At 30.9% G+C, this 26793-nt stretch overlaps 1 protein-coding gene across 1 annotated transcript; it reads left to right on the forward strand.

Moving 5' to 3' along the window:
- Nucleotides 1-25931, forward strand: LOC140448504 (UDP-glycosyltransferase UGT4-like). Its single transcript, XM_072541587.1, has 5 exons — nt 1-373; nt 12908-13708; nt 18416-18635; nt 24300-25341; nt 25691-25931. Exons 1-4 carry the CDS (start codon nt 136-138, stop codon nt 24574-24576), a joined length of 1536 nt encoding a protein of 511 aa, XP_072397688.1. The 5' UTR covers nt 1-135; the 3' UTR covers nt 24577-25341; nt 25691-25931.
- Nucleotides 25932-26793: the final 862 nt, after the last annotated feature.

Raw genomic sequence — 26793 nt, forward strand, 5'->3', positions numbered from 1 at the left:
GTTTTTAAATTCATTTATTTACAAACTATCTAGTTTGTAACCATTTACGATAATAAATAAAACGTATTTCGCTGTAAAGACAATTTAAAATAGTTGCATTATAAGGTACACCAGTGAATTAGGTATTTTAACAAAATGAAAGTGTTAACGTGTATTTATTTAGTAATTTTAAATGGAATATTGTTTGTTGATTCCTTTAAAATTCTCATGATGTTTAATTTTTTTGGAAAAAGCCATTATTTTTCTGGAAAATCGCTTGCGAAAGGTCTGGCGAAAGCTGGACATGAAGTTACTCTAGTAAGTGTATTTAAGGATACGGATAATGTGAAGGAGTATACAGAACTAGTCTTGGAAGGAGTAAATGAACAACTAGGTAAAAAAAATATGTTTATCATTTTGCTTTATGTTTACTTCTTCTTTGGTAGTCTATCTGTAGTTAATGGCCCTCTACAGATATTGGCTTCTGACATTTCAGACTTAGATTCTTATATTGTTTGTTTAATGTTGTTTAGCTCTTTGTGTCAAAATTAGTTTAAATATCGTTTCCTTTGTAATAATTTATAAATGGTCACATAATATGATTTATTAAGTTACTCTTATTTTTTACCCACTCTGTTATCGACCTTCTCATAACAGATATGTAGTCTAAAATCTTTCTTGGATTTATTGCTAGTTACTTGATGTTGTCACTTGTTACTTCTTTGGCCCCTACAAAATTTATCTCATGCTACCTGGATTACTCTTATCTCATGCATTCTGCAGATTACACGAGTTCAAATTTTTTTGCTGTTCAGTACCTATTTATTATTTTTTTCGACTTTACATGTTATGTTCTTCTCAGGATCTTCAGTTCTTTTACTATCCAATTTCGCTTTTACAGTTTTTCCACGTATTATCCCCATTAACATATTATCCCTCGTTGGTTCACCATATTGTACCATTAAGACACGCTGCCATGTTTTTAATTTTTTAACAGATTTTGTTTCATTATTTGTTCACCTACGACTAAATATTCAAATGTCTGTTAAGTTAAACTGCTGTACCAGCCGTTCCAGATAACCTTCCTTCATGGTCAAGAGGATCACAGGATCTGTCTAGAAAACTATCTTTGTCTATGTTAAATTTTGTATACTTCTATTTTACTTAACGTTTTGATTGTTGCATCCATGCATCCAACTTAGGGAGTCCTTTGGTTTTTGCTTGATTCGTTTTGTCTATACATTTTTTATATAATTTTAATGGAAAGGTGTGTGCATAATTTAAATATTTTAAAAAGTCGTCTTTAGAATAATGGAACATTGGAATGTTTAAACAATGGAACTACATCATCATCATCGTCAGCTTATTTTAAGTCCACTGCAGGACATGATCCTCCTCTGTTTGTATGCAGAGTGCACGATCTTGTGCAGTATGGATCCAATTTGTCGTCATCTCTCGCAGATCATCTTGTCATCGTGTAAGTGGTCTTATGTTACGTTTATCTGTCCTTGGTTCTCATTCGGTTAACTTGCCTATCCATCTTCCATCCTTCATTCTTGCTACGTGACAGCCCATCTCTATTTCAATTTTCAAGCTTTCTCCACAACATCTCTTACTCAAGTTCTTTTTAGTAGGTCTTTGTTTGAGATCTTCTCTTTTATTGTTACTCATCATTATTATTTATTATTATTATTATTGTTACTTGTCATTAAACGCTTGTTCTACCCTTAGTTTTAAAGCATTTGTTAGGGACAATATTTCCGCACTAATCGAAGACTTTTCGCTTCAGTTTAACCGGTATGTTACCGTCTTTAAATACGTTTTGAAGATTATCCTGCCATCCATGTGCTATTCTTTTTGATGCCTTACCTGTTTGGTTGTCGTCGCCTATTCTAATTTCTGAATTTTGTTAATACTGGGCACGAGGTTCGCCATTTATTTGGTTTTGAGAATGTTTATTTTTAAACCAATTTCTCTGCAGGCTCTTTCCAGTTCTTCTAGCATGATGTTAGTTTTGCCTAGGTTATCTCCTATCAAGACTATGTCATCAGCATAACTCAGGTGGTGTAATGTTTCCCCGTCAACACTTATCCCTTTATAATCCCAATCCAAGGTTTAAAAAGTACATTCTGAGCTAGTTATAGAAAGCTTTGGTGATAGTGTGTCATCCTGTATGATACCTCTTTGAATTTTTATTTTGTGACTTTCGTGTTTCGTGTAACTTTATTACCTTCGTCGCATGTCTATAAATATTGCATACTAATCTGGAATCACAGCTATCAATGCGACTTTCATTTAATGCTTCAATAACATTATCTTGTACTACCGAGTCAAAGCTTTGTGAAAACATATGAACACTAATACCAAAGGTTTGTTGTATTCTATGGAATTTTCAATCAGTTAATTTATCGTATGCAGGTGGTCGTTGGAGCCAAATTTTGAACGAAATGCTCTCTGGTTTGGCGCATGTCTAGTTTATTTTTACACCCTCGTTATTATGATTCTTGTGAAGAGTTTATGCATATGGCTTAACAGGCTAATGTGTCGATTATTTTCTTGGATCAGTTTTATCTTTTTTTGTGTACCAGAATCATTACTGCTTAATTTCATTTAGACGGTATCGACTTTCCTCATAAGCATAAATTAAAAACTTCGTGTATTTTAAGGAGTTCGCCTCCGTTCTCGAGGATTTTGATTATTAGTGCATCATCGGCATCATATATATATATATATATATATATATATATATATATATATATATATATATATATATTATATATATATATTGTTATGATTGTTTATTTTGACTGTGACTTTAATTTATTGAGCCAATAAAAGAATTATAACTTAATTGTTATCAAATGTAAAATAAGACTCCTTATATTACCTGTGTTCGATGGGTTCAAAGATTTTCTAGTTGTCCTTTATCGAGATATTGAAGAAGGATAATAATAAAAGAAAATAGTATATTACAAAAATTTAAGCATTCTTTATTTTATATGAAAAAGAATAAAACAATTTTTAAATTGCAAAATTCTGCCGTTATATTATCAATCAGCATACAAGAAAATAAATGAAATTTTTATAATAATAAGATTTTAAATCAACATAAATTTATAATAAGTGAAAACCAATTTTACTTAAACTTTCCTTTACTTGAAACAACAAAACTGTAACTTTTGATTAGTCAAACAAAACTCAATTCTTTAAATTTGAATGATAATGACCATGATGTCAACACAGATCCTTCACAGATACCAATTTTAATTGTACAAAACACTTACAGCTTTTTTTTCTTATTGAATTGTATGTTGGCACATACCCAGAAAAGTCCAGTCTCCTCAACGATGTGATCTCTCCTCTGTGGCACCTTGGCTCCTTCCTAACGTCTCTGCAAACCTCCTGCAGACTACACAAAAACACCTGGTTCACTTCTCCAAAAACTCAGCTACTTATTTATGACTTTTGTCAACTTGATGCCGTAAAACTACTTTCACATATACTTCACAAAATGCCCAAGGTAGATACAAAGACCTCTTTTAATCTACTTGTTATCTCCTTTTGCAAAACTATTCACTTCTTTTCACAATGCCGGTATCCAAACTCACGAACCACACCCTATCTTCTCACAAAACCACTGTTTCCTTCGATGGCCAAATTACAACTGCCTTTCCCCGTCTCCTAATCAGGCTAACCCCATTACCATTCAAACACGACTATCCAATCAAAAGCTCAAATCTTGTTTACTACTGTTAGTGTTTGTTCTAAAAATTCTGTGTATAATTTGGGAAAACCAAATTACTGTTTCAGAGAAATAATAAATAAAAATTGATTTTTCTGTCCTCAGTCTGTTAATACACAATCTATACCTGTTTCCAAAGATTAGAATACGGTCATTTAATACACAAACAATGACAAGGTTAACTTACAGGTAAAATGTCTTCTAATTCTACACAAAGGGGTTTTTTGATAATTTTTTTGGAACGGAAAAAATTTCTATTCTTATCTACACTAAATCTTATCTTAAATTACTATATACAATTTGTTTACAATGATATCTTATAATTTTATTCCGATGGATCTTTTTATTTATTTTTCTTTGGTTGGGAAAGAAGAAGTATGACAATATATATATATATATATATATATATATATATATATATATATATATATACATATCGTCATATATATATATATGACGATCTAGATCTTTCACGTCTAAGAAACCTTCTAGATCTAAGTTATTATTTTTCGTAAGAGATATACAACATATTGTTTATTTTGCTAGTGAAATTATTCCAGGGAAATAGGGTTTTTTTCCTGACACTGAACCGGTCAGACAAACGACAGTTGTTTTAATTTTAGTATGAGTATAAGTAGTATAGAGTAGTATAAGTAGATTTTTTGGACTTAAATAGTTTTTAACAAATGAATGTCAAAAAACAGTAATTTTTCGTCTATCAGCAAAAAGTAAAGCATTTGAAACAAATTTCAGAGTAAGAAACTTATAAGTAATATAAACCTTTAAAATAGCGTTGTTTAATGTTTCTCTCCTTATTTATTACTTGAAAAGTTAAAAAATAAGTCAAAAATTTTGGTTTTTATAAATAATAATAACTTTTTTAAAAACAAATTAATAACTTTCATATTAAAGGTTGGGTCCAAAAAATTTTTTTTGCAAGAATATAAGTCAGAAAATTATGTAGTTATAGTAATTATACAGACACATTCTGAAAAAAGAAATTTTTTTCTAATAATCATTTAAAAGATATAAACAAAAATACTTTTACATATTACAGAATAATTATGCAAAAACATGTCGAGTTTTGCCTTATAAACAGAATAGCCTTATAAATTAGAATATTTTTTTAAACATTTCCTATAAGAAAATTATTTTTTCATATTTAATAAGGCTGCATTTTTCACAAATTAAAAAATTTTGCTGGACAATTTAGGACTAAATTAGTCCCTTTTTTTTTAATTGATACCAAATTTGTTTATAACAATTTAAAGATCGTATGAGCATTATTTGAAAGAATATACTTGTTTTCAATGGGAAGGTTAGGAAATCGAGTGAATGAACGAACGGTTAGGAAATTGTCTTGATGAAATTAAAGGAAGTGTAGGAGATTGTTTTTCGTATTAAACCAATTGTCTGGCTAAATAGGTCTTGAACCTAAGGCCAAAAAAAAGAAAAAAAAATTATTAATATATACTTCTTTAATAAACTTTTTTAATATTCTTGTTTTTTTTTTTCGTACAATACTTACTTTAAATGTAAAATTCATGTAAACAATTAAAAATGCTGAAAAAAGGCGATATTAACGTTTTTCGAGGCCACTTTTCAATAGGTAGAATTTAAAAAACAAAAAATATGAGTCTATTTAGTCCATTTTAGTTTTAAATGACATAAACCAATTAAAAGTATTCGTAAACAAGTTGATATACCGTGCCGTTTTAAGATATAAATATAGACTTGACAAACGTTTATCTTTAACGTGCGAAACACATTGTTTGCGTTTTATCCACAAGCTGAATCTTATTTTAATCGAAAGGATATAATGCTACAACATTCCAGAAAAAATTTTACCCAAAGAATTACTCTTTGTTTGAAAATAATTTATTCTTTTATTTATAATAAGCAGGTTCCGGTGGTAAACTTTAGGTAAACCTATTACTAAAATATTTCAGCATCATATTCTTTCGAATAAAATAAGATTCAGCTTGTGGGTAAGAAACAAACAATATGTTTCGAACGCTAAAATTTAGACGTTCGACAAGTCTATATATTCCGAAACGCAAATGCTATATCAATTTGTTTATATGGATATTTTAAACTGACTTTAAACTGAAGTATTTTACGGAATACAGCAATAACTTTCACCTTAAAATAACTCACATTAAGCAAAAGTAATTTTAAAGCAAAAAAAATATTTTTTTATTTGTTTAAAAATTGGTAATTGAATAATCTTAAATAAAAAAATAGGTTACCATGGAAAAAGTTTATTGAAGCAGTATATATTAATAATAAATATTTAAGTTTTACAATAAAAATTACCTAAAATATTAAAAAAAATTAATAAAAAACTGAAAAAAAAATGTCTTTAATACATTAGATGGTTTATTTAACAGTGGAATTATTTTCATAATACAAATCCGTAATTTGTGCAAAGAGTTTATACAAATTAAGAAAAAACGTCGAATTCCATCAACAAGAACCAGCGATACAGTTAACAACTCTTTCTCCCTCCACTGCTCCCGTGAGTTTTGAAGCCGTCCGATTTTGAGAACCACATTTTGACGCTTTGTAAACGATTCCATTAAAAAGCCATCTTTTTCGAATTTTGCATAATAAACCTTTAAAGTATGTTCTTTTAAATGACGCTAATAATATATCTTAATTATTATAAAGAAATATGCTATTAATTTAAAAAAAAAAAAAGAGACTAACTTCGTCCCAAATTGTCCCAGCACAACATTTTTTTCTTTCAATTTGTGAAAAAATGTAGGCTTTCTAAATATGAAAAAATAATTTTCTTGCAGGCAATAGTGAAAAAGGTATTTTAATTGCTTATAAACCAAAAACCGACGTGTTTTTGTAAAATTATTTTGCAATAATTTAAATTGTTTTCCTTCAACTTTTTTAAATGATTATTTTGAATGATATAATTTAATTTTCTGACTTATATTTTTAAACAAATTAAATAACTTTTAAATGATTTTATCTATCGTTTTGAAATTTTGAACATATACAAGACCCAACAGTCGATGTAATATGAACGTTATAAGTTTATTTTTGAAAAATTAATAACAGTTATAAAAAACCGAAATTTTATTTTGAAACTTTCTTAGCAACAAATAAGGATAGAAACATTAAAAAAAACTCTATTTTGAATTGATGAATGAATGAATATTACTCTCAAATTTGTTTCAAATGCTTCACTTTTTTCCAATAAACGAAAAAAGCGAAAATTTTACGTTTTTGACATTAATTTGTTAATATCTAATTAAGTCAAAAAAATCGACTGCAGGAAACATATAGGTTTATGTTACCAGCGGTTCATACTACTCAAAACAACTGTCTTTTGCCTGGCCGGATCAATGTCACAAATAAGGTATTTTTTTGCTTATATCCCTGGCCTATATCTTGTGTTTTTATTTTTCGCATAGTGTTAACCAGATTCACTGCTCAGCAGTTTTCATATTCCCTTTTTATTTGCTTTTTTGAACATGAGCATTGTAATGTTAGTGCAACATCCATCTGGGATTATTTGTTAATTTTTTTAATTAATTTATTGAGTATTTTATTGTTATGTAATATTATGTGTAACTTTTTTATTTTTTATTTCTAATAATTTGTTATATCCGTTTCTGGCGCCCACGAAATTTACCTTTTACTTTAACTTTTAAGGATTAACTATTTACTTTATGAGCTGATTTATTTGTTTTTAAGAATTGCTTAGTTGTACATTTCAGAGTAGTATATAGCAAATTGATACCTCTGTAGTTTTCTGATTGTTTCTTATCGTCCTTTTTGAATAAAAGGACTAGCTCACTTGTTCTCGATTCTTCTGGTTTTTTATTGTCTTATAATATTGTTATCTACTTATTTTTATCACTTGATCCCTCATTGCTGCTGCACCATATTTCAGCAATTCATTTGGAATGATGAAAGTGGTGCTGTTCTGTGAGTAGTTATGGATATATTTACGATAAAAATAAGATTCTAGTATTTTTAAGTTGGGCTGATTGTATAGAACCTGCAAAATCTCCTAGAGAGTGTATATGGAACGAAAGCAGAGTAGTCCTACATAAGCTCGTCTCAGATACTGGAAATGAACTCGTTGACCAGTGAGATTTACGGACTCGTTTTGCTTCTTGCAGCGCCATATCGACTACTGACACCTCAAACGAGGACCACGTTACTGTTCCTACGTACGGGACGTAAGAACTAGATCGCACCCTAGAATTCGCGAACTAGATTCCATGCCGTTGATCGACATTTACGATCGGTAGGGACCAGCGTCCTAGCAGTATTCAGTTCGTCTTTTCACTCCGATGAGCTACTAGGACACGGCCGCTGCTAGATAGCGGGACATCATATTGGTCGCCTCTTACGTCTGGTAGGACCAGCACCCTAGCGGTATTCGTTAATAAAGAATACTAAATGTACTATCTGAAACACTGCCAGAAAATACTAAAAAGGAAGATAAAAATGAATGCAGAGTACTTACTACTACTAGACTATACTACACAAGAAAGGAGACAGAGACAAACTCAAAAATTGCATACCAATGATCCTATTATCACATCCGTACAAACTGTTTACCAAAATAATTACCAACAGATTATCAAATAAGTTCGATATTTACCAGTCTGTAGGAAAAGCGGGATTTCGCAAAGATTTTAGTACCATAGAACACCTCCAGTAAATATAGACACTCATCGAAAAGTATAAGGAATATAATGAACCTCTTTATTTTAATTTGTGACAGACAGGCAGACAGAATAATCAAATTATTTTTATATTTATATAGATACTGTCATGAGATATCTCGTATTTCGCTATACGTTCATTAGTAACGAAGATAAGGTGTAGTGCCCTTTTGGTAGTCGTCTTGTTTGTTTTTTCTATGTTAATATAATCTTTATCCCCTCCCCTTTCATTTAACGTATCACACACTTCAATCGGACCAATAACAACGGAGATTTGAGTAAGGCTAGCGCTGGAATTTTCATTACGGGCAGGCAGACAAAGAGAAAAGCAAATTATGTATATTGATGCATAAAACACTTATTTTTATTTTACAGTCAATATATTTAAAATTCTATCTTCGAATAATCCTCAATTTTTTCATTTTTCAAATATTTAATATTTATTTAATTTTATACAGAAACTTTAACGATTTTATTACAAAACTTTGTTTGTTGGTCAGCCAGTTTTTTAGTAGATACAGCTATTTTAAACAAACATTTTAGGTTAGTTTAGTAATATAAATAACAATAAAGTGCTTGTAAACACATAATTAGGGTAAAAAATACCAAAAAAAACGTTATTTCTTTATTAAATAAAAAATGTTTATTTAATAAATATTTTTTGATAATAAAGTAGTGGCATATGACTTATATTATATAGTATACGTCATTTAGATGAAAATTATATATTTTTCAGCAAATACATTTAAAACCTTATCTCCAAATGATCCTCAATTTTTTGATTATTTCAAATATGTAATATTTAATTTTATATAGAAACACTAACAATTATATTGCAAAAGGCGTGGCTGAATATTGAACAATATAAGAGTTGTGACTAGGTACACGCAATATACTTCTTAAACTTCTCAATAGTAAAAGATCCCACTGCAGATCATAACGTTTATAACGTCGTTCATCAAACTTCAAAACCTGACTGGGTTGCCAGTCAAAAAGTGGCCGTAAATATTTTTAATTGAATTAATAGTAATTAATTTTTGACAATAATTTATTTCGTTCATCTATTTTTTAAATAAAATACGCTGCTCATGACGTCTATACCATTTGTCAAAGTAAAACACTTGCACGTCACGATTTATACAAAGTGACGTCACTTGTATTTAAAATTTCCAGAACGTCAACGTTAGAGTTCAAATGTTTCTAATACAGCTAATAATACGAAACCCATACAGAACTGCTCAATCTTTCATAGGCGTCAACATGGTGTAATAATCAGAAAAATGTAATCATCATTATATTGAAAATTTTAGAATTATATTGATTAAATAACCAAAAACATTTGTTATTAATAATATTAATTTTATGAAATAACTCTTAAAGCCTAATATTGCACAAAATAATAATTTTAATTAAATAGATTAGATAATTGTACGCAACTGATACCGGAATACTTCAAATTTTATTGACAGTTCAGCGTGTGGCAAAAGTGTATAAAGTGTTGCCGCTTTTTTAGAGTAAGAATTTTGTTTATGTTTTGATTTCTTACACAATTTGGTCATAATATAATGTAATAATAATAAATTGTATTTATGAATACATATTAGATTTAGACTAATAGCTTTAAAAACTAATTATTGTTGTGTATTGTGATTGTGCTATGTCAAAACAAATAAATAGTCTGTAGAAAGCTGATAAGCTTTCATATAAGATAGATAATGTTGAACAAGAAATAATGGCGGGACGTCTTTACTATTACAGCCCTAAAAGAGGTAAGTTTAAAATTTAGAATATATAATTTTGTATTAAAATGTTTTCTTATGTATTGTAGTGTGTTGCAGTAGTCTTAAAACTAAGTGTATTTACTGTTAATATAATAGTTAGACAAATAGTTGACATTTTAAAAATTCCTCACTTACTAACTATTCTGATGTTTTGGCAAAATGCTATATGCATGTTTTTTATATCAATAAAAGGTAATTTTTTTCTTAATGTGGTTATATTAGGTTGCCTGAAAAAAATTGTCGGAAACTAGTGTTGAAAGCTGGTAAAAACGTGAGGTATCAAAGATAAAGTAAAATAGAGTAGAGTGCAACGACACTCGTTTGACAATATATATATATATATATATATATATATATATATATATATATATATATATATATAATATATATATATTATATATATATATATATATATATATATATAAGTATATATATATTGATTTATAGTATCAGCAATCGGTCAGGAAATAAAATTCTATTTGTTCAGTCTCCATATTTCGTTACGATTTTGTAACTTCTTCAGGAAAAAACTGTAAATTTATTAGAATAATTAATTATTATATGTAAACAAAGTGAATATTTTAATACTTACAACTATAAGAATAAAAATTTAAATTTTTTTAGCATATCTAAATAAATGACATATTTGTTTGATTTTATTTAGGAGTTATGGTAACTGCAATAATTTATAGAGTGAATTCCCATTGTACAATTTTTAGTGAGTAGGTTAAAATAAACAATTACTATGACAGTATTATCCATATTATAAAGTGGAAAGATAGAATTAATAGTACAGAATTGAGAAAGAATCAGGAACACGATAAATTGATCTATAAAATGTAATTGATGGTATGTAGTCAGTTATTGCACTACTGATATTAAGGAATGTAATAAAATTATAGGTACAGTTACTAGAGAATTACTAAGTTTGTTTTTAAAGGTTAAGATCTATCATATTATATATTGTTTAGTATGTTGCAGTAGATATTACTTAAATGATTGGTGTCTGTCTTATAATTGATAGATTCAGGAGTTTTATTAATGTGTACCATTTCAAGGAAAACGATTTTTATAATTATCAACTTGTTCCAAGATTTTTGCATTATTAAAGTCAAAGTTATGTCCTGTCTTTAAATGGTGGTCCACTAAGGCACAAGAGTTTTTTCGTATGTTACAGTCACTTTTGTGTTGAGTGACACGTTGTTTAAGCCACTGTTGACTTTGACCAATATAACAACTTTGACATTGACTGCAATTTATTCTATAAATTATATTACTCATTAATGAATTTGGAGTTTTAACTTTTGTTTTTGAGAATAACCTTGAATTTAGAAGTGGATTGTATTTAATTAATTTAATGTTCGGAAATGTTTTGAAAAGTGGGACAATTTGGTCTGTTATTTTTTATGAAAGGTATTTTTTTATATGAAACTGGTTGTGGATTATTTATTAAAGCTCTATTGTAAAAGTTAGTGTTATAAATAAGTTTTTTTAATATATGTTTTGGGTAGCCATTGTTTAAAAACATTTCAAAAAGTTTCTTTAAATTGACATCTAGGAAACTCCGATCACAGATTGTCGTTACACGATTTTTCATAGATACAATTGTGTTGAATTTTTGATTTCTAGGATGATTAGAATAATAATTTATAAATCTGCCGGATGCAGTATATTTTTGATACCAATCTAATATGATTTTGTTATCATTAGTTCTTATGACTTTGGTATCTAGAAAAGGTATACTATTTTCATTTTCATATTCGACAATGAATTGAATATTTTGATGGAGTGAATTAAAGATCGTTTGTAATGTCTGAATATGGTTGAATGGTACACTGCATATTATATCATCAACAAATTTATAAATAAATGCTAGTGAAAACGGCAATTTTGAGATTCCAAGGTCTAATAATTGGTCTAGGATAATTGTTGCTAAAATAGGACTAATAGGACTGCCCATTGGTGTTCCAAATATTTGTTTATAGAATTTATCAAAAAAACAAAAATATGTGCTGTCAAATAAGAATGTTAATAATGACAGGAAGTCTTTCCTAGATAATGATGTGAATTGTTCTATTTTAGACTAAAATCATACGTAGCTGTCTTTTATTTTATCTTTAATACTTCGCGTTTTAATAGCTGGCACTCTAACTTTCGACCATTTTTTCTCAGGCAAACTTATATCACCATATAAGAAAAAAATAGCTTTAATTTGATATAAAAACATGCATATGCGTAATGAGAAGCGTATTTTATTTAAAAATGAAGTGAACGAAATAAAAATTTTGTCAAAAATTAATTACTATTAGTTGAATTAAAAATATATGCGGCCACTTTTTGACTGGCGACCTATTATTATCAATGTATTCTCCTTTGTAAAGTATACACGTGAGTTTGATTAACTACGTTATGAACGTATTGACCCTACAGTAGGATCTTACGCTATAAGAACAGTAATTCTTCACTAATTAAGTATATTTACTTATACTAGGTAACAGACTTTTATTGATAATAGGTTAGAAGTAAAACGGTACACGGTACACTACAAATAATCTAGTCCCGTGTTTGCCACTTGTCTAATAGTCGTCATAGTTTCTCCACGGGTCGTAGTAATTTTTGTGGATAGGAAAGACAGACACAATAAGCAATCTGTAATATTTATATTAATATAACTATTATATTCTACTCTCTAATATTAAAATGTTTTTTAGGAATTAACTCAAGCTTGACTGATATGGTCTGTGATACAACTGCTGTAAATACAGTGATAGGAGTTGCATATTTAAGCAAACTTATTACTGAAATAACTCTAGGGCATAAGAAATTTCAAAGTATGCTAAAATCGAATCAAACATTTGATCTGATTATTCAGGAAGACTTATACAACGACGCGCTTAAAGGTTTATCATGGCGTTATAATGCACCAATAATACTGTTTAGCGTCTTTTCATCCACAAATCATCTAGTGTCAGTAACTGGCAGTTCAGCTCCGTCATCTTATGTACCTAATATTTGGTCTAGGTTTTCCTACCCAATGACGTTTTGGCAAAGATCGATGAATTTCTTCTTGAACACTATGGAAAGCATTCTACTAAACTTCAATACATATGTTCTTCATCAATGGATATTGGACAAATACTTCCCAGGTGCTCCTAATATAGACACGCTAAATAAAAACGTTGCTTTAATATTCGTTAACAACCATGAAAGTGTTGTTCCTGCAATGCCACAAGTGCCCAACATGGTGAACATTCTGGGTTTTCATTTGAAGGAAGATAACAAACTGCCAAATGAGTTACAAGACTTTATGGATGAAGCAAAATATGGTGTCATTTTATTTAGTTTTGGAACTTTTATTAATGTATCAGAAATCAACAATAATACTAAAGTGATATTTTTAAAATCTTTTGGAAAATTAAAACAAAGAATAATATGGAAATCTGATGAGTATATTATAGAAAAACCTGATAATGTCAGAACGGAAAAATGGATTCCTCAAGAAGAAATTTTAGGTAAGTTTCTAGTAGCCTATACTGACTAATCTTTTTTTTCTACATTATATATATATCTTCATTTCCTGTTCGGAATCGTTTTGGTTTCATATGTTTATTTACAGCGGCTCTGAAAAGATTTTAGTGTACATCATAACCTGAAAAATGTGGTAGAGGAAAGGCGCCGAATTTGAGACAGGCGCCTAATTTGAGATCCCGTCATATATTTGTGTACGATAGGGTGACATCTTGTAAAAATATTGAAAACTGATCATTCAGTGCGGTGGTAGTACAGACACAGTATATTGCATTATTTTTAATCAATATACTGTGGTGCAGATCTGCATTCAGTTGATGCTTAGAAGTGACCATTGTTGTTTTCTGGACGATAATTTCATTTACACATTTACAAAGTTATTTCGGTATTTATAAAAACTTACAAGACATCAAGGTAAGATGATTTAATTTACTTCCATTTTTTTTAGTTTATTATCAGTTAGTACACTTTATACTAATTAAACAGTAATTGTGTGGCACACATAATCAACAAAAATGCGTTTCATTTTTAACGGAAAAATCCTTATTTGAGATACCTGTAACTTCCAAATTTGAAAGTGTCTCAAATTAGGACCCCGTGGAAAATTTTTATTTTTATATATTTTTTTGTTTTAGATGCCGCCAAAAAATAAAAAATGAAACGCAAATGATATGATACGGGCTGTAAATACAGTAACAAATAAAGATATGGGCTATTTAAAGGTCTCAAAAGTTTTTGAAGTACCAGAAGGTACTTTAGAATGGATCTAGAATGAGTGATTTAGAATGAGTGAAATCAAACAAGACTCCAGAAGAACTCATCGAGATATCAATTGGCCGACGACCTATTCTTCCTTTCGAATTAAAAAATGAGTTGGTTAAGTATGCCCTAACTATGGAGCAACATTATTTCGGACTAAGAGCGCGTGATATAAAACGACTGGCCTTTCAACTTCCAATACGAAACGCAATACCAAATCCATTCAGCGGAATCAAAAAATCAGCTGGAAAGAAATGGATGCGACTCTTTCTGAAAAGGCATCCGACGCTTTCAATAAGTACTCCTCAGGGAATTTCATCTGATCACGTAAAATCTTGTCCAGCTCACTGTCTTAGCCGACACTGTGATCTTAGCCGAAAATATTGAAAATCTTGAGAGACTGATGACCAGAAAAGCAGAGTATGGAAAAGAGTACTGTGTAACAATGAACGTCAAGAAGACGAAATTTATAAGAATTTCGAAAACTCAAAGAAATAACGAGAATCTTCTAATAAACGGAACCAACGTCGAATAAGTGGACAAATATGCATATCTGGGAACAATGATTAACTCCACAAATGATTACATTCACGAGATTAAAATGAGAATGGAAAAGGCTAGAGCAAATTTCAATAAAATGACAAGAGTGCTATGTACAAGGGATTTAAAATTGGAACTAAGAGTTAGGTTGGCGAGGTGCTATATTTTTTGACTTTGTTTTATGGAATGGAATTTTGGACCTTGAATGCGACATTAATGAAACAACTGTCACAAACAAAGAGGTTCTGAGAAGGAATAAAGAAATAGAAATTTTAAATACATATTACAAGTGGATAGAAATACACCTTGCTCCAACTGATTATGCAGGGAAAGATCCAAGGAAAGAGAAGCATAGGGAGACGTAGAATGTCATGGCTGCACAACCTGAGAGAGTGGTATGGATGTATATCAAATGAACTTTTCAGAGCAGCCGTCTCAAAAGTCCGAATAGCTATGATGATTGCCGACCTCTGCCGCGGACATGGCACAAGAAGAAGAAGTACAATTGTTTACTGCTGAATATGTATCCAAGTTCTTTGACCCGTATGAACCAGAATATCTTAAGCTGACTAACAATGCTCAACGAATATTCAATGTGAATGAAACAGACATTACAATTATTCAGCATAAACATAGCAAAGTAATCTCTATGAGAGGGAAGAAGCAGGTTTCGTCACTTCAGCAGCAAAGGGCAAGCTGATTACTGTAATTTAGTGTATGAATGCTGCAGCAATTTTTATACCACCATTATTATTCTTTCCTAGAAAAAAAATATAAAAACAGCGTTGATGCTATGAGCTCCTACTCAAGCAGTGGAAGAATGCCACGTGTCAGGTTGAGTACACGCCGATAATTTCACTAGATGTTTTCGACACTTTATAAAATTCACTAAACCTTCAGCTGCACACCCTGTTCTTCTCATCCTTGATGGTCACTATTCCCATATAAGAAATGTTGTTCTAATAGATTTGGCCAAACAGAATTATGTGACGAATATTTGCCTCCCTCCACATTCTACACATAAAATGTAACTGTTGGATGTTGCTTTACCTTGCATCTCTAAAAACTTACTACGCAAAAGAAATAAAAACTGGCTTAGACAAAATCAGTTTAGTGTTGAGTTGCTTTATGCCATTGCCAGTATTTTTTGTAAAACGTATAACAGAGCTGCAACAATGGAAATATCTTGCAACGGTTTCCGAAAAACTAGACTGATCCCTATTTGTCGCCGTATTTTTAGGAACTTTGAATTTGGAATTTAAGGGCACTTGGAAACACAAAACGAAAGGAACAAACAAATAATAGAACCAAACCATGAACAACCAAATCATTCAATGCGAGAACATAGAACTCCTAGTCCACCAATACCTCATAAACAACTTGCTTCTCCGAAAGACATATGTCCAATCCCTACATACAAGAGAGATACCATTAAAAAACCACATGCCAAATCAGGAAACGCTTCAGTTATTACTCTAACACCCTACAAGGAAGAATTAGAGAAAAGTTTGCAGAACAAAAAAACAAAAAAACTAGTACCCCAGAAAAACTTTGATTGTGTATTAGCTCCAGAAAAAAACAGTTCAACAAAAAGTGTTAGATAAAAAAAAACAGCAACGCCCGAAGAAGAAATACCAGTACATGAAAACGTAGGTCAACCTTCCACATCAAAAGGCAAAACGTCAAAAAGGAAACGGAAAGTTTTTTCTAGTTCAAGCTCAGACAGCAGTGAAGACCTTCCATTAGCTTATTCATCGTCCGACGAAAGTGGAGAAAACGACGGGGAATGTCTATTTTGCACCGGCAAATTTTCCGACGATAGATATGGCGAACAATGAGCAAAGTGTTACCAGTGTGGCAGGTGGACACATGAAGACTGTGGAGAAATAAAGTCCAGCACGTTTATTTGCCTTTTCTGTGAAGGAAAGGGATATTTTAATAGTCTTTCAAATTTGAGTACCTGTCTCAAATTTGGATACCCGATTATACCAAATTAGGTCACTTTTTATTTTTAACATTAAATGTCGCAAAAAAATTAAATGCATTTTTTTGCAAAAATATGTATTTTATTAGCTTTATATTTTTTTGTATTCTAGAAACATCAAATTTAAGTTTTGAAAATAAATGTTTTAAAAACTTTTGAATGTTCTGTTTTATATTTGTTTTTCACAAAAAGTCTTAAATTTGGAGCCTTTGGAGCCTTTGGAGCCATAGAACGACCCAATAACTCTGCGAGACAAAATAAAAAATAAAAAGGTCAGAAGAAGGACCAAGACTGACGTCATCGAAAGGATAGTCAGACTAAACTGGAGATTTGCAAGACACATAGCTATAATTACGTATTGGTGATTGAAAAAGAGGTTACTGCAATGGAGACCAAGGAAAAAAAAGAACCGTCGGTCGACCACCTACACTACGGGCTGACGATTTAAGAAGACAAAATAAAAACTGGGTGAGAGTGCCGCAAGATAGACGAGGTTGGAAACATGAGGAAGAGGCCTACGTTCAGCGGGGAACTTTTGAGGCTGGGTGATGATGATACAATGCTTATTTTTTGCTCCCTCTAAGTACATATACGCTGTTTTTCATATTAAATGCTTATTTGCAGTTTATAAATGTTATGTAGTAGTTTAGTAGTAAATAAGAAGGAGGACAGGCGTTACAAATGTTATAGAGCGCATGGCATGGCTGAAGTGGAACTGGGCAGGCCATGTGGCCAGAATGAATAACGGGTGGTAGATCCAAAAAGTTGCACTATAGAGACCACGAGCTGATAGAAGAAGCAAAGATAGACCACTTACACGATGGACAGACGACGTCTAAAGAATCACACAATTGGCTGCAGTAAGACCGACAGAACTGGAAGAAATTAGAGGAGACCTATGTTCAGCTTTGGATGCCAAAGGCTGGATGATGATGATGATGTAGAAGTTTAATATTAATTTATTTATAGTTCTCAATGTTGTTTTGTCATTAAAGAAAGCATGAGGTCTGTAGAAAGTTAGTCTAAGAGAGTGGAAATTACTTTGGTTTTTAATTTAATAACTTCCTTGAGTCTTCTAATATGCAGCTGTAATGATGGTAAGTTCATTGGCCATAAAATAGACCAATCTACCATTAATCGACACTTTATAGTCCCACGACATAATATAATTAATGTACCATGGTTTTTCTCTATGAAAACTAAACGTTAAACGGGACGGGCAAATTTTCCGACGATAGATATGGCGAACAAGGAGCAAAGTGTATTCGGAGTTTATACGCAGTGGTTGTTCTGGTTTTTCCAGACATTTACGTTAGAACTAATAGTTCTAAACCAAATATTATGGCGAGATATTATGAAAAATCTATTTTTATATTAAAATTAAATGCAATAAATTAAAAATTTTTAGCCCATCCCAATTGCAAACTATTTATAACCCACGGTGGCTACAATAGTGTGATTGAAACAATTTACCACGCAGTGCCTGTGTTAGCGATGCCTCTAATAGGAGATCAACACTTAAATGCAGCCCGAATAGTAGATCTTAATATTGGGCTAAGTACGTCTTTTAGAGGAATAACTGAAGAAATCCTTGATTCTTTGTTAGAAGAACTTCTAACTAACAATAAGTAAGTAAATAAAATTATTTAACTTTCTGTGTCCAAAACATAATATATAACTGTTTAGTTACCAATCTATCACTTTCGGTTTAGGGTATTTATGTACGTTAAAAATGCAGTTATGTAATTTTTTGACATCCATATGTCAGAACATAACCTTCCATTTCTTGAACTGTTATTTATTTGATTTAGTGGAATTAATTAATTTTATTATGTTGTTAATACAATGCGATGTTGCCCATTATAAAATGAAATAACTGAAATATTCATATATGATTTATATAAAGTTACAAAATAAGTTACAAAGATCCATTTAAAAATAGAAAGAAAAATTAAGTCGGCTGCCTGCTTGAGTATGACTGGTCAAATACTTTAATACTTTAATAATTACTTTAATTCTTAAAATTTGCCCGTTTTATACAAGAGAAAAATACTTGTATTCAAAATATTGTTATTGGTATATTACATCCATAACAAATAACGAATAAAATATTCACTAATAAAATTTGGACACGCCTGTAAGCCTAGTCTGCTATCTCTAAATATGTAAATTTTAAATGAATGTTTAATGGAATTTATCTGCAAAATCAAACTTAATATGTAGGTGTAATTAGAATGCTAACGCCTGTTTTAGCCTATTTTTCGTTACGTCCTGTCCGTAACGTAAAGTTTGTCTTAAAAAACAATGTCTTGATGACTCACTAGACGAGAAACAAGTGTCCATGTTGTATCCTTATGTTATTCTTAATAATTACTTTAATGCTTAAAATTTGTAATGCTTCTTAAGTTTACAATTTATAGTTTTATATTATACTATACAATCTTCCTTCTAATATGTAGAGCATATTAGCTTCTTGTAATATTAATCATCATTGAATAGAAAATAAAGAAAAGGGGAAAAGTACTACAACTCATGGAAGTAAAAAGAAAATTTAAGAGTAATAAAAGAATGTACAAAAATCTAAGGAGACAAATAACAACAGAAATACGAAATGCCAAAGAAAATTGGTTAAAAACACAGTGGGATGAGATAGAGTTGTTGGAACAAAAACACGATAATTTAATATGCATAAAAAGGTAAAACAAGCAGCTGGTCTTCAAAAATCCAACACAGCTTGTAGCGATAAGACTACCAAAGAAAATTGAAGTACTATTATAAAAATAATACCTCAATCAGCCATGGGAGCTTATCGTCCATGCTTCTCCTAGCTCAGTATCTTAAGTATGAATTCGTCTTGTCTTAAACTAGAAATCAAACCATGCACCCTTAGCTGATAGCAAATAAAACAATTTTTAACTAATCATATTTATTAAAAACAAGAAACAATCAACCCTGCCAATGCTTAATAATGAATATAGTGAAGGTGATACTTAAGGCAATGATGGCATCAATGGGCTGCTTGTGTGGCCTCACAATTACACGGTTAGGTCCTCCAGAGAGCTGCAGTTATATCATGTGTGTGTGGCCTCCCAATTAAGTGTTTAGGTACTCCAATACATTCGATAAATTTTCATAATACGGCCAGTAAAATGATACGGCCAATTAATACAGCCAATAAACCGTGAATATGGTCGATAAACTAAAATACAACAACAGTTTGTATTAGAGCCACATCATAAAGGGTTTAATTTCCTAGCCATTTTACAAAATTACAATTAAACAAATAGCGGATATCAAGGATAAAATGAAATATGATTATTATTACTTAGTTAAATTCTGTTCAGACCCCCTACATGCATATAATCGAAAAACGTGCTTTCGAAAAAAGTGAGGTTACGAATATTGAAAATGCTGTCAGAATTATAGAATAAAGATTACAATGAAAGTACTTACCCCAAGAGAATGTTGCAGACCATAAAATGAATCTTATTATAATTCCTACCTTGTTTTATAAATGTCAATTATAAACAAAAAATAATCCCACCATTAAAGGTGATTGACAGAAAGTAGGAAGGGACTGCATGAAGTTAGCAGAGATATCATAGGATCTTCCTATATGATGGAATTAACTTTTCTGTCAGCATAGAACAGAATATTGAGTCTACAGGACAGAAAAAGAAAGGGCGAATATTTATTCTACGGGACATAAAGAGAGAGAAAAGAAAGACAGAGGGCCCCAACTAGTTTTTAAAGAAAAAATAGTAAAAACTAATCTGAAGGCAAAGGAATTAATAAATTAATAAAGAAATTAAAATAAAATAATTATTTAAATATAAATGAATAAAGATGTGACGTTTATACCGTTACAAGCTAGCAAACTGCAAGATACCAGATAAAGTGGAAGAAACAATATCACAACTAAAAGATGGCAAAGCTCCTGGACCTGACAATGGATATACTGAACTCATAAATATATTTAACACCGATGGTACTCATCGACTAACAAAAATATTCAATGAAATATATTTAAGCGGGGTAATACCAAGATCATGACTGAAGTCAACTTTTATTGCTCTACCAAAAGAAACAAAATCCATATCCTGCAATGATTTCTGGACCATCAGCTTAACGAGCCACATTTTAAAGTTATATCTAAAAATCATCCATCGAAGGATATATAGACTATGCGAAGAAAAAATCAGCTGCACACAGTTTGATTTTCGGAACGCAGTGGGTACGAGAGAGGCTCTCTTTGGCATACAAGTGCTGTTTCAACGATGTAGAGATGTGAATTGCGTTATTTATGCATGCTTTATTGTTTACCATAAGGCGTTCGAAAAAGTAAAACACGACAAGCTAATGAAGATATTAACAAATATTGAAATAAACATCTCTGATCTAAGAATTATTAGCAATCTGTACTGAAAGTAAACATCGGCTATCCGTACAGGGGCAGGAGAATCCGATAATATTAAAATCAAACGTGGGGTCCAACAGGGATGTATACTATCACCCTTGCTGCTTAACATATACTATGAGTAAATCTTTCAAGAAACAGTAAAAGAATGTATCAATACACAATCGGAGAATGTATTAACAACATCACACAATAGAATCACACAGAAGTGAGTGACTGGCTATATGAAACTTGCCTGTGACAATTAAAGAAAATGTTATTTATATTTGAAGTTATACCAGAAATTTTATTTAAGTATAGTTTGTTGTATTTTTCCTGTTATTATTAGTTTCTATACATGTATGGGAAGTCTAATGGTTTGTATCGTTGTCTCAGTGATGTTAAGAGTTACCAAAGCTCTTATCACAATAAAAAGCTGTTAAGTGAACAAAAAAATCCTAATATTCTTCTACACCATGGCATCTGGGGTATGCATGGTATAATATTGATGTCTACTGTGGTACTAACGAAAGATAATGCAGGTGAGTCTTTGGCGCCTCAACATTGAATTTTGATCGGCTAGAAGAGAAAATTATAGGAAAGACAAAAGAAAAAACTCCCCAATATATTTCATAAAAATCTAGATGGGATATAAAAACAAGAACATGGCCCTCAGTCCGGGGCACCTTTTAAATGGAGAGAGAGTAAGAAGAATCTCCTTGTTGACTATCACTGAGATTCAAAAAAATAGAGCGAATACAAATATATAAAAAAATAGTACAAATTTGCACCTGAAACGTAAGCAGTTTATTCATATCTGGAAAACTTGCAAACACTGGAGAAGAGATAAGAAGAATAAAAAATTTTGGAAGACCGGAGACGGAGACATATTGGAGGTAAGCGAAGTAAGATACCCGAGTTCAAAAAAATAAAAAACAAAAGCATATATCTAATATTTAAGAGGAACCAACCCCTGGACATCAATATAAAACTATTATGTTAGTATCGGACAAAATTTCGCTATCAGTCACAAACTTTATCCCTCTAAACTAAATGATAAAGTGGCACTGTTGAAATTACAAACAATCCATAAAAAACTAAATCTTATTTAAGTTTATGCTCCAGCAATTGACAAGTTAGATCAAGCAATCGAATAATTTTATAACAACATAGATCAATCCCGGTTGATTTTTAACACCAAAATTGGTCGTGGTGCTAAAGAAGACAACATAGGTCGTGGTCCCGGAAACAACAGAGAAGATAGACCTATATAATTCTGCGTAAAGAACAACATTGACTTCTTTTTGAACGTCTAATAAACCTTGTGATCACAATCCAATTACAATGGATTTTTTTCTAAAAAGAATTCTGAAAAGGAGAACAGAGGCGAGACCGATCGCGGTCTCTTTATGTCTACTACCAATGTTATTATATTAAGGTCGTTCTGCAGCCCTCCGTATAGAGACAGAGACAAGCGACAAACTAGTGTCGCCTATCTATGTCTTGTCAGTCTCCATTAAGAGCAGTAGTGATGTGAATGTGCGACATTTCTGTTTTAGCACTGACTTCGTTAAGGAGAATGAGAGCTGCTTCTTTAAATTTTTTCTTTCTCATTATTCATGCATCTTTCCATTGTATTCTGCGCTCGTTATCCAGGCATGCTTGCATATCTGAGATTTATCGAAGTCTTTATTTTTGATGTATGCTTCATGCTCGTTTATCCTGACACTTAGTGGTTTGCGGTTTCTCCCACATAGAATTGGTTGCATTCACGTGGTAGTTTTTAGATTCAGTTCTTTGATCTTTCTTGTGTATTGTTACATTTAATTTTGGACAGAATAGATTTATTGTGTTGGTTGTTTTAAATGTTGTTTTGATGTTTCTTATTCCCGATACTTTTTTTTTCTGATAAACCTTTTACATATGACATTTGTTGTCATCTTTGAATCCATTCCTGTGAGTGTTTTTCGTGGTAATTGCTTGGGGTGTTCTGTTGTTTTCTTTTTTCTTGCTTGTGAAATTCCTTATTAAGAAATGACAATGGCTAGTTATTTTTTTGTCAAAACCTTTGTTGGCAGGTTTTTTTCATCTTCGAAGGCATTTTCATTTGAGTAGGTGCTTCGGGCTTTATCATATGATTGGATAATTCTTATTTTGATGTTTACGTTGTGGTTTGAGAGGTAATTTAAATATCTATTGGTAAAGGTTTAGTTAGGTTAGGTTAGGATCTGTTTACATATCCTGTATCTTCTTTTGTAATTAACACATCCAGAAAAGGAAGTGAATTGTTATTTTTTCCTTGGTAAACTTAATTGATTCTTCTTTATTGTTGATATCCATAAAAAGTTTATCCAATTTTTCTGTTCCCTGAGGCCAAATGGGCCATCTACATATCTCCACTATATTGTGGGTTATTTGTCTTGTTTTTATACAATATTTAGTTCAAAATGCTCCATGTATATATCTGCTAATAATGCAGATAAAGATGAGCCCATAGCTAATCCTAAATTGTTATTTTATGTTTAGACCAGATTTAAATACCATTTAATAGGTTTCCTAACTTAATGAATACTATATGTTGAAAAAACTTACTTTAATGAGTTTAAAATTGTATTAACAATTCTTTAATAAGCAAAATAATAACCTAACTTAGTAGAGTCTGAATATAAAAATACGAACAGATAGGTATAATTAGGTAGTACTGATTTGGATAATATTTTTTTAATTTGTTTATTTTAATAAGCACCTCCAAATGATCAGTTAAATACAGTCAAAATCAGTAAATGCATTATCTACAAAAATATCCTTTAATGCATATTATAATATTAAAATAAATGTATAATTATGTTTTTAATGTTTAAAATACTTATTTTCATTAAATATTACATTTTTTTAGATATCAACAAAATATTAGGCGAAGATCTAACCTTCTTAAAGACAGACCAGTAAAACCTATGGATTTAGTTACATATTGGGTGGACTATGTAATACGCCATAAAGATCTATCTCATATGAGGCTTTCGGGCATAGATTTGGCATGGTATCAATATTATTCTGTAGATGTAATATTCGTGTGGGGAGGAGGTTTTATGGCTGTGATATTTTTATTACGTAGATTTTTTAATATATATGTATTTAAGTACTTTAAAGACGCAAAAGTTAAAACTAATTAAATTAGAATATTTACACAGTCTTGATATTTACTGACCACTCTTGAAATAATTTTATCGTAAAAGTACTTTATCTGTTCTACCTGATTTTTTAAATTCATTATTGAATGTATGTTAAATGGATAGACTAAGAGTTTCTGTAGACGTCCATACTTGTCAAAAGACGTAGAGTGATCTTTTTAAACAGATTCAGTGTTTGCTAGTACCGACCCTTTGTATGACATGTACTGTAGTGAGGTATGTAGAAATTACACCACGTTCATATATTTTCTAGTTTATTACCATATATCTGATGTTACCATTATGGCTGAAGAATTCAACGATGGACCTGAGTACTAGCGCACTTTAAATAGGACCTGAGTACGGGCGCACTTTATATAGGAAAGAGGTGAAGAGTCAACAGTTTAGCCGCTATTGATATAAAATCTGGACTAAAAATAGGTACTTGGAATCCGCAAAGCGTAGATGTAGCTGGAAACACTCTAAATATCTCAATATTTTATATTAGTGAAATGCGTTTGCCCGGTCACGAAAGGTGCAATATAAATAACCATACAGTATACTACTCAGGTAAAAACAGTAAACAGTAAACGTAAAAATCATCATCGAAAAGGAACAGCTTTTATAATCTCCAAGCAAGTTGAGAGTTGTACTAAGTCAGTGTGCTACGTATCCGACAGAGTTATCCTGACACAATTGAGGTCCAATCAGTGACGACGAGTTACAAAAGTTATACTTAGAAAAGATATTAAAACTGTGATTGACAAGGTAAGTAATCTTCTTCTTCAAGTGCCATCTCCGCGGCGGAGGTCGGCAATCATCATAGCTATTCGAACTTTTGAGACGGCTGCTCTGAAAAGTTCATTTGATGTACATCCGTACCACTCTCTCAGGTTGCGCAGCCATGACATTCTACGCCTCCCTATGCTTCTCTTTCCTTGGATCTTTCCCTGCATGATCAGTTGGAGCAAGGTGTATTTCTTTCCACGTGTAATATGTCCGAGATATTCCAATTTTTTTGTTTTTATTGAATTTAAAATTTCCATTTCTTTGTTCATCCTTCTCAGAACCTCTTTATTTGTGACGTGTTCTGTCCATTGTCCATGATATTTTCAAGGTAAGTAATAGAGATATTAAAATACTAATGGGAGATCTAAATGCCAAGATTGGTGCAGAAACAGAAGAAAATATTGTAGGAAGGTTGATCTTGGAAAACGCAACAATAGAGCGGACCGATTTGTAGAATTCTGTATAGAAGTAAAAGTAGTTAAAACCTGTTTAAAACCTGATGTCCCTTCGAACAATATCCTCTTAGTCGGTGACTTGAACCTAAGTCTCAAGAAACTTATAAAGCATCAACCAAATTGAAGAGCTTATTTACAAAGTGTTTTAAATACAAAATTTCGATTTTTTTGTTTTTATTTTATGAAAAACGTTATAGATTTCTTTAGGTCTAGAATAAAGTTTTATGCACCAAAGCGGCTTATGTATTTATTATTTATTAACAAAAATGAGATCCATGCAGATAACATCAGCAGAGTGTGTTGCAAATCGAGCTACTCGGATCTTTCCATAATGTTAAGAACTGTTAGAAAAGAGGAAGAAATGGTCATCTCTTAAGCTGAACAAAAAGGCCTTGTTATATATATATATATATATATATATATATATATATATATATATATATATATATATATATATATTATATTTATATTTATTGTCTCATGGTATGATATTTTGACTTTGATATGTACTTTTGACGTCTGTCAATGAATCAACCACTTTTGATGTTAGTCAGTAAAGCATCTATTGTTCTTAATTTATGAAATAAAATATACAAGAACTACAAAATACGAGAGTTTCTAGCGAGGTATTTTTAAACAGCATCCTGCAATGTCATTGTTTCAGAAAGTTTTATCAGCTGATACAAGTAATGCTGTTAAAAATTATATTTCTAATAACGATGATGATGATTGAATAACTTTTAAAAATTGTTTTGCCCAATATTACTTATTGTAAACTAAGAATAAATACACAATTTTCATTATTAATCTAATATTTGAGTTTATTAATTAAAATTTACCCGATATTAATGATATTAAATATCTTGTTGGGTTACCAGGTTATAAAAAAAGTAGCAATATGTACCGACTTTTTAGCATCTATCTATTCTCTTAAAAGTATCTACATCCATTGGTTCAAGCTATTCAAAACTCTTTC

The sequence above is a fragment of the Diabrotica undecimpunctata genome, chromosome 8 (genome assembly GCF_040954645.1).
Source record: "Diabrotica undecimpunctata isolate CICGRU chromosome 8, icDiaUnde3, whole genome shotgun sequence".
NCBI lineage: Eukaryota > Metazoa > Arthropoda > Insecta > Coleoptera > Chrysomelidae > Diabrotica > Diabrotica undecimpunctata.

What these genes read in the sequence shown, in the direction of transcription:
- LOC140448504 (XM_072541587.1), top strand. Translation starts at nt 136, where the DNA reads ATGAAAGTGTTAACGTGTATTTATTTAGTAATTTTAAATGGAATATTG. An exon ending in AGGAGTAAATGAACAACTAG is followed by an intron (nt 374 to 12,907) that starts GTAAAAAAAATA and finishes AATGTTTTTTAG; the next exon opens with GAATTAACTCAAGCTTGACT. An exon ending in GAACTTCTAACTAACAATAA is followed by an intron (nt 18,636 to 24,299) that starts GTAAGTAAATAA and finishes ACATTTTTTTAG; the next exon opens with ATATCAACAAAATATTAGGC.